The sequence below is a fragment of the Haliaeetus albicilla genome, chromosome 13, assembly GCF_947461875.1.
Source record: "Haliaeetus albicilla chromosome 13, bHalAlb1.1, whole genome shotgun sequence".
NCBI classification, from domain to species: Eukaryota; Metazoa; Chordata; class Aves; order Accipitriformes; family Accipitridae; genus Haliaeetus; species Haliaeetus albicilla.
Window position 1 is genome coordinate 31,406,388 of NC_091495.1, and position 20,824 is coordinate 31,427,211.

General features: G+C 39.4%; 1 protein-coding gene across 5 annotated transcripts in view; it reads right to left on the bottom strand.

Moving 5' to 3' along the window:
• Nucleotides 1-3,403: 3,403 nt before the first annotated feature.
• Nucleotides 3,404-20,824, bottom strand: part of ACTN2 (actinin alpha 2) — a 70,943-nt gene continuing 53,522 nt past the window's right edge. For 2 of the 5 annotated variants that reach the window (XM_009930082.2, XM_069800678.1), the window contains exons 13-21: nt 18,640-18,748; nt 17,668-17,808; nt 17,091-17,273; nt 15,815-15,949; nt 15,148-15,327; nt 14,635-14,781; nt 8,336-8,413; nt 6,049-6,207; nt 3,404-4,745 (exon numbers count right to left, since the gene is read on the bottom strand). In XM_009930082.2, the coding sequence (XP_009928384.2) occupies nt 4,587-4,745; nt 6,049-6,207; nt 8,336-8,413; nt 14,635-14,781; nt 15,148-15,327; nt 15,815-15,949; nt 17,091-17,273; nt 17,668-17,808; nt 18,640-18,748 (1,291 nt within the window). In that variant the 3' untranslated portion in view covers nt 3,404-4,586. Of the gene's footprint in view, nt 4,746-6,048; nt 6,208-7,109; nt 7,176-8,335; nt 8,414-14,634; nt 14,782-15,147; nt 15,328-15,814; nt 15,950-17,090; nt 17,274-17,667; nt 17,809-18,639; nt 18,749-20,824 lie in introns of all 5 variants that reach the window. The other 3 variants (XM_009930081.2, XM_009930079.2, XM_009930080.2) reach the window with 2 other exon arrangements.

Here is a 20,824-nt window from a genome sequence, read left to right on the forward strand (position 1 = left end):
AGGTGTTCAGCCATCTCCAGGAGAGCAGGGCTCCAGCACACCTAACGGGGACTTGGGAAGACAAACGCCATCACTCCAAGCGTCCCCTCCTTCCTTCTTCTTCCCCCAGATTTATATGCTGACCATGATGTCATATGGTCTGGAATATCCCTTGGTCATTTGGGGTCAGCTGTCCCGGCTGTGTCCCCTCCCAACTTCTTGTGTCCCCCCCAGGCTCCTCGCTGGTGGGGTGGGGTGAGGAGCAGAAAAGGCCTTGGCTCTGTGTGAGCACTGCTCAGCGGTAATGAAAACGTCCCTGTGTTATCAACACTGTTCCCAGCACAAATCCAAAACATAGCCCCATAGTGGCTACTATGAAGAAAACTAACTCTATCCCAGCCAAAAACCAGCACACTTGAGGAAGAGGTACACGGGGAATGAACAGGTATTTCAGTTCTTCTGAAACCTCGTTAGTATTTACCAAGAAAGAAATACTTTAGTGAGCAGTGAGGTTAAAGCAACACTAGCAATGGTCACACCGTATAATTATAGTAGGTATTGCATATTTGAGCATTATTGGCATCTCAGGGGAAGTTTTGCTGATTCTGGAAAAAGCCTTTCGGGTGCTTGTTGTGTAACGTTCCCACCACAACAGCACGACCTCCTCTAGCGCTCTGCCTCCAGAAGTAGGGAAGGTTTTTCAGACATAAATCCTGGCGTAATACAATAACTCAAAGACTGCTAAGCAGTTTTCCCTGGTAAGAAATAAGTTAGTCAGGAATCCAAAGCACAGGCATATTGTGCTAAACTTACAGCTGTTTTAATGTCATTTTCTAGTGTAACACAAGCAGAGAGCCAGATCCAATAATTTTTACTTTACGCTCACAACATGGAAACGATGCACATGCTTTCTTGTTTGACTGAGCTGATCCTTCTTTATGAGACATTTTCATACAGATTATTCCCTGCTTCCTTTTTTTATATCAGACTTTCACTGACTTGTTCCTTATTTCTGTTGAAAAATGATCTCAGGCTTACTCCTCTCTTAAAAGGTGTGAACTCCAGATGACACCAAGAGGCACAGTCCCACTGAAGAAGATGAGGACCAAGGACTTGGATTTGGCAAAAATAAGTGATGAATATTCTTCAAAAGAAGTGTCACCTCTTACCAAAGTATTACTTTCTCATCTAAATATTACTGGTTGATTCAATGATCAACTGATTACTTTCTTACAGAATTACTCTCAACCACAAGCCATTTAAGTCAGGAAACTGCTCACTGTCCAAATCCAGCTGCTAACAGGAGCTATTTTCCTCCTTCATTAAGACCACTTTTGTCTGGGATAACCTCTACACACACCAGGAACAAGCTGAATAAAAGAGCATGGTCTCCTGCAAGAAGTGGGCAAACTGAACAACAGGATGTTCTGATGAAAATACAAGCCACCAGGAACAGCTCTGATCCAAGCCTTTTGCGGCCAGTAGGTAAGAAAAGAAGTGCTGGAAACTCTCTGTACAGAAAGGAGATATGAAGGTAGCACAGAGCTGACAAACACTGCTTTCTACCTGCATCAGCACCTTTCTGAACATCACTGACTGAAAATGATTACTACAAAATCAAGATTATCTTGGCAGGAAGATTTTCAAAGAACTGTTGTATCCATGTAAAGTCACAGAAGACATCTGTATTACGGTCACTAAAGCAACTTAAAACCTTACTGACTTTTTTGAATTTTAATTTAGTCTATAATCCTCATTCACATGATCATCAAAATAATGCCATACCTTCACCTGTTGAACCTTGATTGGGCCCCTGTAATTGGCACATTCATTACCTTGGGCTCAGTTACTGTGCTTTTTCTATAGTAAAGCCAGTTTGCTGCCAGAATTGCATAGACAGAAAATGCCACTGCATCGATTCCCAGTGTGAACAGACTGATTCTACAGAAAAATACAAATGCCACCTACTAAAAATGGAGCCTTAGAGGAAAAGGAAATCTCGCTGTCAAACCCATAGCCCTGGAACTTGACCACATAATATTTTAAAGAACCTTGAATTTTACCCTCTTCAGGGTAAAATAACACAGCTTGCTTATTTAATCTAGTTACCCTAAAAACAAATGATGCTGGGAGAAATAACTTTATGATACATCTTTTTTTTTTTTTTTTAACGTGAAAGGCATATTAAAGTAATAAATATGGTATAAAATTTTTAGGCAAGTACAGATGGGTAATTAATCCCTACAGCTGTCACTGGCTCTGTTCACTCCACTTTAGAAATTAGAAACCTGATATGGGAATGAAAAAATTACTTTGCAAAAGTCTTTCTCTTGCTGCTGATGACATTATCTCTCTCATACTTTGATCAACAGAACATTCAGGTAAAGGAGGAGTTTAGAAGTCTCTTCCATACTACCAAAATAGGAAGGATACTGCAATATAAAAACTAGCAGGTAGAGAACATGAATGACACCCGATAGAGGTGTCAGATATAAACTGTCTCTGTGCCAATTCTCAGCATAATCCTGCCTGTAGTGCTGAGATTTTGCTTTTGTGCCACGTTTGGAAGCTCAATGTTTTATTCTTCCAGTTGCATTAAACTGTGACAATGAGAGATATACAGATTTATTTTTTAATAGGATTCAGGCTGCCCAGCAGTCATTTAGGTAGAAATGCCATTGCTTTAAGGCAGAGCTTCCCAACTTAGTTTGTACGGGCGCTGCCATCACAAAAAGAGATGGCACTGAACCATGTCAGTATCAGCAGTGGCAGTAGCAGCTTCTGGCTGTGTGCAAGGCTGCACATGCACTGTAGGAGGTGTGATTCTAGCCCTAGCATTTCTCTAAGTCCTCTGCTGGCCTTTGTACACAAGGTGGAGGAGGAAGAGGTATTTGGTCACTGCCTATCTATCTCCGCTGGGATTGTTTTGAAATTGCTCCCACCACATGTACCTTACCTGCAGGATGCCTGCTTTAGGACTGAAATCACACACAGATTTTTAATGCTTCCCATTCATAGATTTCAAAGCAAAGGCCAGTAAAAGCATCATTGCATACTTAACATGTGCTTTTTTGCACATCAGGAAAAGGAGAGATACAGAAATGGTAAGGCCAACATCTTCAAAAGCATTAGTGCCTACGTCTCACTGAAATCAATCTAAGCTAGGAGTCCAACAGGCTACGGACATCTGTGCTCAGGTGATGTAAGTGGAAACTCTGTCCCACTCATTCTGAGCTCCATCTCACTTCATGAAGCCATACCTGTCCCTCCTGCACGTAGGGAATGTTTTTCATGCAGACACAGTGTATAGAAATGCATGACATACTTTTTTGAACTGTTAGCAGACTGAAATCTCCTTTGATGTTCAGAAATGTTTCCAATTCTTAGAGGGAACCGCTAGATGATTGCCAATGACAGAGTCTCATAAGGTTTTGAAAAGCAGACTTTATTTAATAGGCACATCATTGCTTTAATAGCACTGGGCTGCACAGCTCACTTCACCATTTGTACACGGTTTTGTTTGATTACATTGCATTTCCTCAGTGTCAGTAGGATTCAAGTAAAAAAGTTACTGCTTTTACTTCTCTATCATTTCTCAAGATGGAAAAAAAACAAACAGTAAACAACTAGCACACAGGAACACAATACAGACAGAACTGCCTGCGATCCAGTAGAAGTCAAGACAAACTGAGATTTGAGTACTGAACAGTTAAAGCTGCAAGACAACCACACTACATTTGCTCAGATGGGATTTTGCATTATGCAGGATGGAGATGAACATTGCCCACTAATACAAGGGACTGGCTTTCTTGTACTGAGAAACAAAGACTGCCCAACACAGACAAGAAAGAGGGTTTCAAAACAAAACAGCTCACATGAAATTAGATTCCTTATTTCTGATTATAAAAGTGGTACTCCCTCAACTGTAAAAGTTAAAGGCCTAAAAAAAAAGTACTGCTTACAGAACTCTAAATCTGCAATTTAATCAGCTTTTGCCCCCTATATTACAAATTCTTGTGGTAAGATAAAACCATCTTTAAGAGGCAAAAGCATAGCATTCTGATTATTTTTGTAATTAAGTAGTTTACTTGGTTGATATATTTCTTCCCTGAAAATCTGTATTTTAATATTTTATTAAATTCCACCAGTAGAAGCATACAAAATCAGAAATCATTAGAGAAAATAATATTGCTCTACAAAAGAAAAAAGCATGACTTCTAACATAGTTTTATGAAGATTGTAAAAGAAGCACATATGGCATTGAAACATTTTGAAAATGCAGAAATATTTTGTGAGTTTCAATGTTCTTATGTTTTACATTCTATTTTCTGAATGGATATTTCCAAAGTTAGTATCTTGCGATTTTTTTTTTATATATTTTCTAGCATTGTATAGGACAGACAACCTAAAACCAACAATGCAGAAATCTAGCGTGCCACACACTTTAATATACACTAGTTACTTTAGTTATTAGCACTTTACACTGACGGTACCTACTGTATTTGTAAAACTCATTTTTAAATCAGCTTGTCAAAGCTTTTGAGAAGCAATCTGGGCAATAAGGGGGGTATTTTTAGTGTCTACCATGAATACGGCCAATTACAGAATCAGAGGTCGCTCTCTCCATACAGTGCTGATGAAAACGAGGTGTAATCCAGAGCCCCAGGAACAGAACCTGGGCCAGTGTACGGAGGCATTCTCTTGATGCAGTACTGAGCCTGCTCAGGAGGCAGCTCTCGACGTAACTCATCTGCCAGGATATAAGGCTGGGAGGGGGGAAAGGATTGACAAATTCAGTATGTATTCTTCAAAGACACAAAGTATATTTTCTGTAGCTGTGACTAATAAACTTGGACATCCTGCCTATTTTTCTGAGACTAAATATTTTCCGCAGTAAATTCCATCCCTAATGATGATTTGAAAGGGACAATCCTACCAACAAACTGGTAGGTCAAAATCCAGTCTCAGGATATGTGACTGTGTGTGTTAGCTACCGAGCACTGTGCAGCCATGGGTAGATGGCTACTGATCAGCTCATCCATGGATATCTCATGGTCAGTATCTCTAAAGTGTACTACTTCCCCTTCTGCAGTGACAGGACAGACACATTTTCAGTTAGATCCTATTAGTTTCAAGGTCCTAATACATTTGTAATGAAGGATGCATTATTGCTCTTAATGGTTTGCGTTTATGATATGAAGCAACATAATGAAAACCATTTTTTCCTGAGACCTTGGCTTTCACCTTCCACATGAATTCCTACTAGGAACATGTCTGGAATTCAAAACATGGTCCACAGCAACTGAGATCACAAAATCAATACAAACAGCCAGAATGAGAAAATCAATAGAGCAAGCTTGGGCAAATAGACCTGTACTGCTGTGATCTCTCCTTTCTCCACAGCACAGGACTGGTTTCCTGGCAGCACTGTTTATGGCCCTGACTCCTCCAGAAGCTCCTGTGTTGCCATTATCCTCCCTTTCATCTTCATACACCACTCACTCACCAGTGGATCTGGCTATGGGGAGGAAAGTATGCCAATTCCTCTGCGAACCCAGTAACTAGAGGAGGCTTCCTCCTCCTGCTGCTCCTAGGATAGGGGCACACCACATTGCATTGCCCTGTTGAATGAGCTGTCAGGTCACAACATGGCTCGCATTTTGGTGTAGTCTTGTGCAACTGACCCAGGCTATGTTCTAGAGGGCCAAACTCTGCATTGAAACATCCAGACAACAGCATGAAAGGCAGAATGATTGCCTCTCTAATCAAGGCTGTTGTGTGGAAATAACCTGATGTACAACATATCCATTACACAGACAAACTGTCTTGTCTAAGATGTCTATTTTATGTTGGCTCTATGTGATATATATGTGATATACAGACCAAGTCTTGAATTCTGCACCCATTTCAGCTAAGAGTCTTGGTTCCAAAGGCAAGCGCTTTCTCTGAAGTCTTACAGACTGAAAACAAAGCTTCGCTATTACTAAAAGGCTTGTGCACAACTTTCAGCAAAGAAGGGCTAAATAGGAGAGTTGCTGAATCCTTACAGCCAGCAGCATGACGACTGACCTTATCTGAAGCCAGGATTCTGAAGGAAGCTATCACTTGCTCAGCCGTGTCTGTGTCTGCTGTTTCTCTGGTCATGAAGTCAATGAAGGACTGGAAAGTGACGGTTCCTTGCCCATTGGGGTCAACCAGAGACATGATTCGGGCAAACTCAGCTTCACCCTTTCACAGAATCCGAAACAAAAAAAAACGGTCACCGTAATATCAATCGCCAACAGCCTGTGTCTCTCATGAACCAGTAGGGACCAGTGGTTACAAAGCCTTTAAAGCATCTGCCTGACTTAGGATCATTAACGTCAGAGACAATCAAATCTGGGATCTTAAATGCCCATGCCTCTTTTGTCAAAAGGACTTGGTGCTTTTGAAAAATGTATTCTTTGTCTTAAATACATAGCATGTACCTTTCAATTAATTTTCTGCAACCTCTCCCCCCACCCACCCTTCCTCAATGCCTGTTTAACTCGTTTTAACTTAACACTTTGTTTTCCACCCCATCCTAAAACCACTGTAATTTAGGTACCGCACAGGGAGGTGAAACAATAGTCCAAGAAGCAGTGTACTTGCAGACCCAGTGAACTAAGAAGTAAGGGAAATAATTCTGAAAATTTCATGTCAAATATAGGACAGTTCAACTAAGGCTAGTCCTTTTTTCCACTAAACAGTGAATTCGGGGGGAAATTTTTAGAATAAAGAAGTGAAGGAAAGAAAATGCAACCCCCAAAGCTAGTTTATGATAATTACACAGCATCAAACTCATTAATCTTCATGCAGATAAAAAAGGAGAAAGAAAAAAAAATTAATAACTGTTAATTTCAACTTTTAAAGTTTCCTTAATTCAAAGAGCAATGCAGCAACCATAGAATATGATTCTCAAGTGTCTAGTTTTACTTTTAACTTCCTTTTTAACAATTTGAAAACAGAGAAAAAGCAAAAAACCAAACTAGTATCTCTAGTGTGAATTATATTATTAGTATTCTGTCTATTTAAATAAGCTTTAGTGTTGCTGTGGTTAATGTTATAAACTGTAAGCAGAATCAGTTGCCATCATTTCTTAAAATTCATACCAAATCATAACCCATTGAAATTAAGCAAGCTCTGAAATCATCATGGTCCATCAATCCATTCTTCCTCTATTGACCAAAACAATGTAAGAAATATAGAAGGGAAGGTTTGAAGAATCCAAGGTAATTTCCAGAGAGATGACGAGTTTAGACCATTGGCATATTGGATCCAGTGTATGAACGGTATTCATTGATATTGCCCAAGCAGGTGACCAGAACCATCATCAGTTTTAAAGGAGGAAGAAGTAACTAACATATTACACACAGGAAACAGACATTTTCACCACAAAAAGTAACATCAGGAAAGGTCAGGGGAGAGATAAGGGAGAGGAGGATGTGCATGAGACAAGAATACAGAGAACACAACCAGAGAAGACAAAGAGAAGGGCAAGGAGAAAAGTTTGTTACTACACTAGTCAAACTCAGGAGATGCTCAAGCTGCCTCCCTGATATGAAATGTCTTTGAAAGGTTCTGCATGGGATGCTGTAGTGACCAAAAGTATAGTTAAAAACAGTCTGAAAATAGTGTTTCACTGACTATTTAAAATATTCCACTCCAAGGCTAAGGTAGGTACAATATGAGAGCTGTCTGCTGACATATGGGAAATAAGTACAGGGATTTTCCTTCTGGCTGCAGGCTATCAAGACCTGGACTACAGCAAAGAGATGTGCATACTGGCTAAAAGGATGAGACTTGCAAGACTTACAAGGAGGTTGGTTGTATATATACTTCCTTGTATATAAGGAAGTTGCTCATTTTCCAGGCAGTAACATATCTGTGGCATCCCTGACTCAAAGCTGCATAAACATTAAATGGCATGATAGTAAGAAGGTAAATAAATGTTTCCTCTGTGTTGTGATACAATGTAGGAGAGAATTGTGTCATCCTAAATCAGGAGAGAGCAGTAGAGAGCTTGTATTGAGTCTGAGGAAATGAAAATTAGCAAGAGTCTGAGTGCAAGAAGCATAGGAGCTCCCCATAGTTATCTACTAAAGTCCAAATAAAACATCTCAAACCAAGTAAAAGAAACAACCTGAAAAATCTTTGGAAAACGCATAGAAAAATATGGTTCCAAGTGATGCTGACAGTCCATCTAATCCAATTGTCTTCCCAGAGGCAGGATGTTTTTAAAGCATTATGATCAATACATTGGAGTTTAAATCCACAACCTCTTTGGCTATTATTATATTGGCCTATCCGAAAACAGAACAATATCAGTTTCTTCTACCTGCAGGTCATTTCCAACCTGTCCTAGACTGATGAGGCAGGCTTTAAATTCATCAGAATGTAGATTGTCAGATTCATCCTAGCATCCCATCACAGGTCATGCATTTGGGAAGGTGAAAGGAAAGAAAGAAAAATCACAGATCAGGTTAGTTGGTTAGTACAGAACATTCTACTCTTGTATTAATAACCATGTTTTTACAGAAGTTCATGGAAATGTAACGTCAACATATTGGAATGAATTACCTAAAAGTGTACAACTTTTGCAGTTTCATGCTTTAAGTTTTTTTCTTAGTAGAAGAGGGTCCTTACTTCAGCTACAGAGTTAAAACTGTGCTTCCTCTACAGGTACTTTTTTAACATTTTTGCTTCCTTCATTTTCTATTGTCATACAGTGTGTGAGAGATGCAGTAAAAAGATCACTGAACCTGGGTAAAACATTTTTTCCCCACTCAATTACTGTTACTTCACTCTTGATCTGATAATATTACTTAACAACTGCATATGCATATCTCAAGAGAGAGTAGAACAAAACAATTGATTTCTTGTCTAGATCCAAAATGAATTTATAACTGACATAACTTATTTTCAGTTATCTGTCTTCTTTAATAATCTATCCAGTAAGGTTTTGCTTTGAAAACTGACTTTAAAAAAGCCCCATTGATTTCCAGGCTTAAATGGCTCCTAGTAACACCACATCAAACTGGATCATTGTTTTGAACCAATTTTTTTTTCCATTTTGCAGGTCAAGAAAGTCACACTATCTTCTTAAAAACAGACTGTCTCATCTTTTTCTTCCCGTTTGTACAAAATGCATCCTTATCAGAGGTGTACTTCAGATTGAGTTAACATGAATACAATTAAAGAGATGTTCCAAGATAAAAAATTATTACCCTTATTGATTTTACAGACTGACAGTTTGGAGAAGATCCAAGGTTTTCTGTCTGCTACATATTTGCCTGCTAGATGAATAATTTATTTTTTAAAATTTCTGTATAGTTATGCATAACTAAAATTATAGGAGTTTTAACAAATGCACTGGGTTTATTATTATAGTAATAGGATAAAGTGGTGCTTTATAAAGTTCATAATGCCATGCATTTTTGACATATCATGCTGTTATTATATTGACTCCCTCTGCATCAACCTCCACCAGCTCCATAAAAGGAAGATGAAAAATAACAGCGGGAAGTCAATGACAAGAGATAAAGCAAAGCTGCAAAGCTGGAGCAGCATTTAGTTAAAAGCCATCATAACAGTGAAGTTTTTTTCCTTTAATATTTCCATTTTACAGGATCATTCCTGCTATAAAGCATTCAAAATGGTTTATTTTATCATTCTGAAAATGTTAATCCAGGCTGCCTTGAAACTTTCAAAAAACATCCTGGAGACAGGCTACAGCAGGTCCCACCAGGAGCGAAGTCAGCTCATTTTACTATATTTCTAAAGCCGAAGATTTTACTGTGTGACTGCAAATAAAATGATATAAAAATGGGAGCTAGGAGCCAAATCCTGTGCCTCCATCTCCTCTGCCAGGCACTGGAAGAGGACTATTAGCTACTTGACTACACCAGGAGGGTGGGTGGTCAGTATGTGCACAAGCTCCCTAACCAGGCACACATGGCAGCGGTAGTGGTGCAACAGGTAGCGAAGGGCAGACAGGAGTGACAGAGGCCAGCACACCTACCAAGAAACCATTTTCTTTAGGAGAGGAGCACAATGGTTGTGCTGGAGCTCACAACCATCATCTGGTTAAGTGGGACTCCCCAGTAAGGTCCAAGTAGTTGTGCCACGTGCTATAGCAGGTTCTCATATTCTCATAGTGCTTTTTTTTAATCTGCGTCATATATGGCCTAAAAAGGCATCTTTGCCTTTGCAGTATATGAGAGTTTCATGGGATACTATGGTATTTTGCAATTAATGCATAGATCAAGCCCATGCAAGGGCTTTCTCATTGGGAAACTGTTCTTTATTTTTTGCAGACCAACATTAAGCACTGAAGCACTTTATATTAAGCACTTTATATTTATAAAGCATATAAATAACTTTGCCTTGTTCATCTTTTCCTGTCAATACAAAGTAAAACACTGAAATCCCCCTCCATCTTTCATTATTAGTCCCCAGAAATCTTATCCTTCCCCTTCGTGATTTATACGTGGCCTTATAAAACAAGTGAGCTTCTGAGTCAAAGTAATCCATTCTTAAATATGTCCTTCAGTTTCCTGAATGCTAATTGACCTACATAAGCCTGATCATGTGGTTACTTTAATAGGGAGCTGTTGTTCTTCTGTTAGTAGAATATAGGGTGGCATGATGCTATTGTTCTGCACAGCTCCCACTTAAAACCTGTAGTTTGCATAAAAATCCATAGTAGAATATATTAACAGCCATTAGGATATTACATGCAGAGTGGCTGTGGATATTTTATCACATACTTTGCAGTCTTATTTAGAATTTACTAAATATACTGAATCTGAAAAAGGAATTCCTGCATAAAAAGACTTCAAAACCAGTGACTGACAACATATCTGTGTTGGTGTCCCAATTTGTCTGCATACCATAATTCAGCTATGCACCATTTGGAACAGTTCTAAACTGCTTCTGTGATTCAGACATTGTGTCCCACTTTCTCTTTTTTTCCTCTATGCAGTCACATTAAGGAAGGAAATATACCAGCATTGCTAAAGATTTATATGTATACCTACAACTAGACTGTGCCTTCAGGCACAGCCTCCAGCAAGGAGGAGTGGGTAAGCAGCAGCATCCTCAGGAATAACCTGTGGGCTCCCAGCGTGCGCACACGCCTGTTGGAAACACAGGAGCCTAGAGGGCTGCCGCCTTGCCCCAAGGGAGATAGTGTATTACCGCTGCCTTCAACGAGGATGACTTGTAATGCTTTCTGTGCTACTACATCTCTGCTGGTGGATGCACGGAAAGAAACACAGCTCTTCCTGCCCTTGTAATTCTTACATGCATGGTGCTTACTTACTCACTGCATTTTGAGAATCAGGGGCATGTAGCCCCACCCCCCCCCAACCTTGTAAAATAACAAATAGTTTTCTTTCAAATATTCAACATGTAGAAGCCATTTAAAACAATTCACCCAATTATTTAGCTCTGTTTCAGAGGATTAACAATTGCAGAGTTAAGCCCCATAATGGATTATGAACTGTAAGATTATTTTTTTATATATATTCTTCCTGGGCAGGAAGGTAGGGGTTCCTTCCTCAGATTTATAAGCAAAGAAAGTTGTTTCTAGAAGCACTCCATAAAAGGTTGTTAGGTTTATGTGTACCAAAATACATTCTTTAAAATGGGGAAGGGAGCTACTCTGCATATTAGTACTCCGCTGACATCCTCAAGACACACTAAGAGTCAAACATTAAGATATGTCTTAAATTGGAGAAATGCCACAGAAGTCTGAGCTATAGCATGCATAAATGATTCTGTTGTAGTTAGGTATTTAAAGCCTACTCATCAGGGACAGTATTAATTTGGGGGATCTTTTCTGGCTATTCATCATTGTGAATAGCAGTCCAATTCTTTCAGTGTATTTTTTAAACTATGTCAGGCATTTGGAAATGCTGCTAAGCACAACAAAATTATTACATATACTGCTAATTCTGTCTGACATGGAGAAGCCAGTATTTTTCATGTTAGTGCTTACGTTCAGATGATCAAATTTCGTCTTAATTTCTATTTAAGGTAATTGAGACCATAAAAGAATCCATTACTGCCTTCTCTATCTAAATTCCAAGTTTAGAGTCTTCATTATTTTGTGTACCCCGAAGTAACCCTGAAGCACTCTAGGTTTCCTTTATTCACCTACACTAAATATTCGAGTGTGCAAGGACATAGGAAGGACATAAAAATGAAAAACAAGCCTGCCTCTCTCAAACACGTTTGTCCAATGTCTCCTTCTAGCCTGTGTAGATTGAGTCGCATCTGTCCATTAAATTACAGTGTAATTTAATCAGTATAAGCTCCACTTTTATCAGTATTTCCACTATCTGTCCCCTCCAGAAAGCCTGGCTGGATGGCTGAGTGGTTTTAGATCTTAACCTTCTTCCTTTCTTTAACTTGCATTATGCTACTAAGAACATAATTGTTGCACTGTGTCAGTGCAAAAGCCCTCCTAGACCAATTTCCCATGTCTGATGCTAAGGGGAGGAGTATACTAAAGGGGGCATATGGAAAACGGTCCTTCCCTTAACGTGATCCTTCCAGTCCTCTTTTTTTAGGGCCTTTGGATTTTATCTGTCATGGGGGAAGGCAAGGTCTGCAGCTAAACTTGCAGCCCAGGCCCAGGTTGTTGAGGCCATAGAAACTGATGAAGCATCCATCTCCTTCCACTACTGACCCAGCCACTCAGGCTTCCTGCAACTGAAGCAAGGGCAGAAGGGACACTGCCAGGAGCCGTGACTCATTACCGCCTGAAGAAAGCAGACAGCCAAGGATAGGCAAGGATCTAGGAGCTGGGAAGCACTTCTGTGTTGCATGTTACCGTCATAGCCCATCTCCAACCTGCCTGCAGCTGTGTGATATAAGTACCCTTTTCCAGGCCATACAACATTTCCTAAGGCCTTGCTCTGTTGTATCCTTCGGTATCTCAAAGTCTTACTGTATCTGCAAAGCCTAAAGATCCATAACAATAGGGCTGGTTAGTGTAGGATTTAGCTTCTCCCCTCAAGACCTTCTGAGGCACGAAGAGATGCCCATAATATCTCCTCAGCCACTGAACCAGCCCTGCTGCGAGCGTGGCAGAGAAATCATCTATGAACCACAAAGAAACAGGGATGCTAGAAATGGCCATCTAGTCTAAGACATACTAGGATTCAGTCACCTTGCTTGCTTATCATTAGGGAGCTGTCAAATCTTTGTGCAAAGTCCCTGGTTACCCTTAATAGGGTCTCTCAAATCCTGGCGTGTAATTTATCCAGGCCTGGTACTCTGGCTGCTTTTAATAGCTCTAATTGCTCAGTTATCTGCTCCAGTGCATTGGGAAAGACATTTAGTATGCTACTTCCTTCCACCCCAGGATATTTATCTCTGCTTCTGTGATGTTATCTTCTGCTTCCTTAGAAAATACAAAAAGGAATTATGCTGCACTAGAACCACATTAAGATTTTCCATAAAATCTGTTCCTGGTTCCTGTGTAGCTAACCTTTCCTATGCTTGTGTGTTTCTTCAGAAAGCAGAGGTTTGGCAGTTTTGCTTTTTCTTCTAAACAATTAAGGATATTCTAAAGAATATTTAGCAAACTATGGCTGTCAGCATCCAATGCACATCAAGTATAAGTCCAGGTATGGGTAACCATTTTGAGTAGGGCTGGACAAACAGATGTCAGTGAAAAGAAAGTGGCATTTTGCTACAGCCTGAAATGATTTGAAGGAGCCGACTCATGTGATAACAGAATATAAGTCGGGGGTTAAGCACAGTCTGCTAACTACAGGAATCTGTCCTGGGAAAAAACCAACAGCCTGGTGCTGCATTATGGTAATCTTTTTTCAGTATTTGAAATGTGAACTTGGTTTTGAAGGTGGGTTCATGTGAGCACAGAGCCAGCAGAGCTAACTCATGTATAGATTGTTCTCCAACTGGGAATGTCAGATTCCTGTCTGCATGTATTTTGCTATTGTGTCTATTAATAGCTATCTTTTTAACCTTCTATCCATCAATACTGTGTAACTTACAGAAGGAGTGAGTTAAGTTTCTTCACAACAGTGTTTTCATTCCTACTTTTTTATTCATCCATGATTAGACAACTGAAAGAAACCAGCCTCTTATTTCCCACATACAGCCAGAAAAATAAAGGATTTTCCTTGACAGCTGTCAGTGCCTCAGCTATATTCCCTACAAATCTATTTCTAGGGGGACAAGTTGTGAATCTAACTAAAAAAAACAAACCTGTAATCCAGATTACAGCTAAATTTAATGAGATGGAAATGGCTGGCAAGTACATAGAACACCCTGCACTGCTTTAAAATAAAGGGGCACATTATTTTCCAAAACACACAGATTTATCCAGTTCTGCCTGTTATTTGAACAACTACTCAACCATATTAGCAGAACTATAATTCTGCAATACATTTAAAGAGTAAATATTAATCTTTAATGTATCTGTACAATGCTATGATTTCATAAGGCTGTAAATTCTTTGTTAACAGATCTTTTTTGCTGTTTTAAAAAGAGCTCATTGCTACTGCATTTGCAGTTTTTTAAAAGGCTTACATTTGGAATGAAAAGAACTTGGTTTGGGGAACAATAAATTTTGCTAGTTGAGAAAAAGCAGGAGTACTGTACCCTGTCAAAATGATTGAATGATGCTCTGAAGTCATTCATTTGTTCCTGGGTGATACCCTTGGCATCTCTTGTGAGGATCTGAGTCTCAACCTCATTGATAGTTCGAGCAATGGTGGTAAGTAGGAGCTCCCATCCAACACGGATGTGCTATGAGAGAGAAAATACTGATTTATTAAAGAACCAAATACATTCTTCTAGGAGTATAAAAAGTACAGTAAGCAAAAAATCAGCTCTAAATATTTATGTGATGCCTTTTCCATACCACTAACTCTGTATTATGACCAAGGATCATTAAAAATAAAAATTACCTTCAGAAAAATATGGAACTGGTTTCTAAATGGGTACTTCTTCACCAAAAGTAAAAATAAGTGAAAATAAAACAAGTCTTATGAGATTATCAGAAAGTCTGCCAAATTCCATCCTCTGTTGCTGTCTCTTCAGTTCAGGGAAGGTAGTTATATGGCAGAAGAGGGCAGAATAAACTAACAAGTGCAAAAGGGAGTAAATGGCTACCTCCATAGTATAGTTGGTGTGCTTGTTGTCAAACACCAGGGCTTCTTGTATAAGCTGATGATCTCCTTCCAGTTTGTCAATGTTGTGTTTATAATTAATGATATTGTGCTCATATTGCTTCAGCTGATTCATCTGGTCCTCCAAAGGCCCTGTCATTTCAATGGAGCTGCGGGCAATTTCCTGTCAAAAGAAACAAAGACACCCCCCCCCCCCAGCCCCGCAAAATTTAACATTCAAATTTTCTAATTTGACCAACGTTCAGATAAGTATGTAATATTTTCATACTAAGAAACAATACTAATAGAACTTTCATACAGTGGAGACAAGAAATTTTGCTACAGAAAATACATTTCAAAAGAAATGTGGCATATTTATTTCTGGAATTAGTACTGAGACCCCAGTGATCCTGGTATCTTTCCTCTACAGAAATCAGAAGCTAAATAGAAATTGTTTAGTGGTGGATTTTTCAAAGCCACATCTCCTTCGCATCAAGATAGCACTTGTACAAGCTTCCACTGTTTTAAAAATCATCTTAACAGGTGCTAAATACTTCAGGATCAAACAGCTGAACTATCATGGAAATTGCTGTTGTCCTGTATATAAAGCTGAGAGAAAAAATTTTAAACCACTTTGTTCATCAGCTTCTGCGTGAGGGTCTGACACTCACCTCCATCTTGGTCTGGATCCATGGCCCAATGACATTGGCCTGAGCAGCAAACTGGCGACGCAAGCGCTCGTTGGCATGCTGGCGGGCTAGCTCCTCCTGCAAGGATTGATCCCTCTGAGGCACCAGCTGCTTCACCTGTTACAGTGGGAAATCGCTGAGTGTGAGTAGGCACAATTGTATAGTTTAAAAACAAATGGAAGAAATAAATCTACAGTTACTAATTTTTTCTTATTGGTCTGAAGGTTGATATCAGAAGGACAAGCCAGAAACATGATCACTATTTACCAATTCTGTGCTAACATAAGAAATTGCTAATATGGTCTTAGGCAGCCTGACCAGAGAGACTGACGTGGAGAGAGAAGAAATTCTCACCTCTGAATGGATCCAAGTGCAAGACAATTATTTAACTTGGACTGCTATTAGAACAGTTACTTTGTTTTTCTTTTGAAACACAGGTGATTTTTCAATCTCTAAGTAATTGTGCTAAGAATAGTTGGGGCAAAACATTTCATTCAAGCACAGCCATTACGGTAGGATAACATGAGACACATTCTGTCCATCATGTATATCTGAAGGTCTCTAATACGCTGCAAATGCTTTTTTTTTGCTTACCCTTCTGGATTGCCCCGGGAGATTCTGAATTTAGTCCTTATTGCTTGGTTTTTATAACCCATTGAGGGTGTGTAAGTTTATATATTTGGTAAATTCATACATTCTACACAATCATTTACCTTCAGCATAGTATCTGTCTTGGTTCCTAATGAAATAAAGTTTGTGTGATTGCTCAAGGAGCCTCTCTTTAATCCCTCCTCAGTAATATCTTAAGGTAATTGCCAATTTCAGTGTAACTGGACAGAACATTAATGGTCCCAAAGATGCTAGTTTTTTACAACATTTGTGAAAAGCAGCAGCTGGGTAAAAAAGACACATAAACTACTGTTTATATTGAGAGAAAGAATGCAATAATTTTCTCTTCTTCTCATGGCACCCCCTGGCCCATCCACTGGCCAGACACCAGCTCTGCAGTAGCCCCAACACATGCTTCTCTTGCCCTGCCAAAAAGGACTTAGATAATGTTGAGTGATGGGAGCAAGGGATATTGTGAAGTGAGCCTAGCAAACATAAGAGAGAGCATTAGATACTGTAGAAAGTTCATTCTGGCATCGGGTTATCTAGATTAATTTACAGATTTATTGTAAAGTTCTCTGAATATTCTCAGTATTCCTAAACTTGAATACTATGTTACCCCGTCCTTTATGTATTTAGCACACATTACCTTTTCCCACTTGCTACGAATCTCTTCCACAGTAACAGTGCTGTAAGGATTGCTTGCGCTTATTCTCATGCTGTAACTCTGAATAACTTTTTCAACTTCATTCTGGATTGACAGTATGGCCTGTCTTTCACCATCTGCCTCTGGCAAAGTAGCTTTAAATTGATCATGTGCAGAGATTAAACTCTAAAATCAGAAACAGAGAGGGAAAGCATGAAAACTTTAATGTTTCTTCCAATATCTGGAACATCTGCTGTAAATAAGCACAGTTCCTCTCTCAGCCTCTCAAACACCCTGTCTACATGTATCTGTAGATACAAGAAATAATACATGTAGATACATTCATGAAACAGCCTCGTTGACTTTATCAGGACCATTGCTTCTTCCATGATGTCTGGAATATGCTTTCATACCAATGAGAAACCCTATTTATAATAGAGCAGACATTGCCTATCACAAAGAAAACGTCAAGACAGATATGGGAGGTTTTTTTGTTACACGTGTTCTACTCTCTAAGAAGGAAAAGCTTCCTTTCTTGTTTTCCCTATGTCTGTAAGCCAAAAAATAGACAATGATTTACCTGAATTTCCTCTATGCTATGAACAATAAACATGTCCTGTAGGTCTTCCATAGCACCTTCCATCCAGTTGTTGAAAGGAGCAGCTCTTTTGGCAAACTCCAGGTGAAGCTGATCAATTGTTTCGAGCAATTTCTCTGTCCTCTGTACAGGTTGGGAAAGGTACATTCCTTCGTTAGTAGGGCAAGACCTAACTGTACATACATACCCACCCATGCACAAAGTCATGCCTCATCTTTTCAAAAGCAATTGATTGTATGGTTGACTGATTTCACCACCTGCTTTAAGGGTTCTTACTCAAGGCAATAGGACTAATTGCAGTAAAGATACTCATATCCAACATGTTAAAAAGAGTATATGCCTTTGAAGGATAACAGGTGAAATTGCTCACTACTGATATTTTAAGTATTTTTGTTATTGTGATCTATCGCAAATCAATTAAAATCTGCTAATCTTGCTTTAGTAATTTCTTTTAAGTATAAAAAGGAAGAGTTAAACATATGTTTTCCACCTTGGCATACATGGGTGCGACTTCCTCTTTTCTTAAGGAACAAGATTTTGGAAAGTATCTCAGTGCTTTGGAATACTTGCTACCAAAAAAATTAATGAGTGCTGGCCATTATCCCGTATCTCATCTGATTAAGCTCAGACAAGTATGAAAAGGTAAGCACCTAATGGCTTTTGTTATTCTTGCTGGACATCAAATTCCCTAAGAGTGGTACTATAAACCACATGCCATTTGTTGCTGCTTTAGAACTGTCCTTGGCAGCTGAGTACTGTCAAGTCTGCTCTGAGCAATTCAATCTCTTTGCAAATGAAACCACACTAAAATGAAAAGGAGATCTGAGGAAAGGGTTTGTTGCTGTTTGGATTCCAAAGTGGATGCTCAACGGCACTGTTTCTAGATCTGAAACGAACGGTTCATTCCCCACTTCCTGCCTCAGCTCAGCTGCTGATCATTGTTATATGGTTTACCTCCAGTGCCTCTCTCCTTTTCTGAGTAAGTGTTCCCAGGCTGTCCCATTGGTCACATATCTTTTGGCATCTATCATTGACACTTGCAGCGTCATGGTAGTCCAGTTCACTAAGAAAGAATGAAGACAAAAATCTGCGTGACTTTCTGAAAGACAGGAGCAGTTGCGTTGTTCACACTCTTCCACTGGCCCTCAGTAATTCTTCCCCTCTTTTTTGCAATATTTCTCCTCTAGGTAAGCAAGTGTTGCAGTATAGACATGTGTGATCTAGATGTTTCAAGAAGCACAGTACAGAAACAGGATCAAGCTCCTCTGTTGTGAGAAAAATCAAGTATCCATCTGTGACATCCAGGTATTAAAGACAAATAAGATGTCTAACCATCTTTGTCTCAGCTATTCCTGTGGCACAAGCAATTTGATCTCCTGAAGACCAGAATGCTTCAGTCTGGGGCTTTATCAAGTTTCTGAAGACTGGTACAGTTTAAAATTAATTAGCCTGAAATATACGTTTCGATTTAAATAATCTAATGATCCTTTCCAGCTTCATATGGTCTGAAATTATTTAACTGAGAAACAGACCTCAGGTTGCATTCAAAGCATAATCTCTCTCTCACAGGCCTGGCAATACTAATAGGGGCTGCTCAGATATGGGGCACAGAGAAAAATTTTCATCTTCCTCTCCAGAAACTCCTCACAGAGCTACACGCTAGAACTGGCTGGGTGAGAGAGCAGGGATCTCCAGACCCACGTATGCCACCAGCATGAATCAGTGCACCCAGAAAGGATGTAGCAGTTAGCATTGCTTTTTCACCTGCTTAATAGGCTTATGTTATCCTGCCAGAAAGCAACTTACTATTCTGCCTAAGACTGGAATAACTTTTTAAGGCTCTGTCCTGAGATTCTGCACTGAGTCTATCTCAAATAGAATTTTTTATCTCAGTGACAGATAATCCCCTTGGTTCTGCTGCAGCCACCATGACCATAATAAAATACATGTGTTTGGCACTTTGGAAGCTCACTTTTATTGGTGTATCATCATCCACTGAATTTAGCTCTTGGCTGCTCCTTGAGGACACTTTGCCCAGTACTAAACATTGCAGAGTGTGATTATGTGACAGCATGGCAGTATGAAGCTAAGGTTTACTTTAAGGCTTGAACAAGACTTTAAATGCAGATAGAATTTGTTTCCTTCTTTTGAGAATTCTTCTCTAGGCAATTGGTAAGAGGAATGTACAGATCACTCCACCAGTAACTTAGAGAATCAGAGGACAAAATGAGAACAGAGGTAGCTTTCCTCTGTGAAGCCACACTGTAGGCCAGGGGCAGTGTTCATGCTTCCTCCTCTAAGCTCAGTCAGAGCAATCTGGTTCAGGATAAAGTTGAGAAGTATATGAACTATTCTGTTTAAAAGAGGCTTCACATGTGCTGCAATCAATTGACTGTTGAAAGTGAAGAATGGTAAAACAAGTAAAAAATAAAATGCCATAACAATTTAAAAAAATAACAAAACCAACCCAAAATTGTGAAAGCAGAACTGTTACATGTAAGGAGGAAGCTGCCAGCAAGTCACACTATACAAGGGCTTCTTAACTCAAAAACTTGCTACCTCCTTGAGAGCAAGCCTTTTTCTTAGCCTTCAAGGGAAAAGCCATCTATCTATTAAGAAATTTTAAGTTGGAAGCATGGAGTTTTGGATGAAACAGGCTGAGATATATTTTGCTGCTATGAGTTTTTGGCTGGAAGTTGGGTTTTGTTGTTATAGCATATTGAGATTATTAGATGATGTTCCTGTGTGAGCTGTGAGCTCACCAAGTGGATGGGATGTGGAGATTCATATTCTGGTCTCTTCGCATACCAAATCTAATATACCAGAATATGGACAGGGTATTTTTCCAGATACTCCAGGTCACATCCCTGTGAGTACTCCAAATTTCATTTTTGCTTCAATGGATCACTTATCTCCTTTTGTCGATTATGATAAGGGCAGGTGTCCTTCCATGAAAGTGAGGGACTGATTGTACCAGCTCTGGTCAAAGTCCTGGAAGGTAATGTGCAACGTTCCTCCACCGGCTCTGCCAGGGAGGTTCAGTCATTCCCCATAAGATCTCTGCTATCCTATTTCTTCCAGGGGTATGTGCTGTGGACAAATAGGTAGGAGAATAATATTATCAAAACAACTTTTAAAA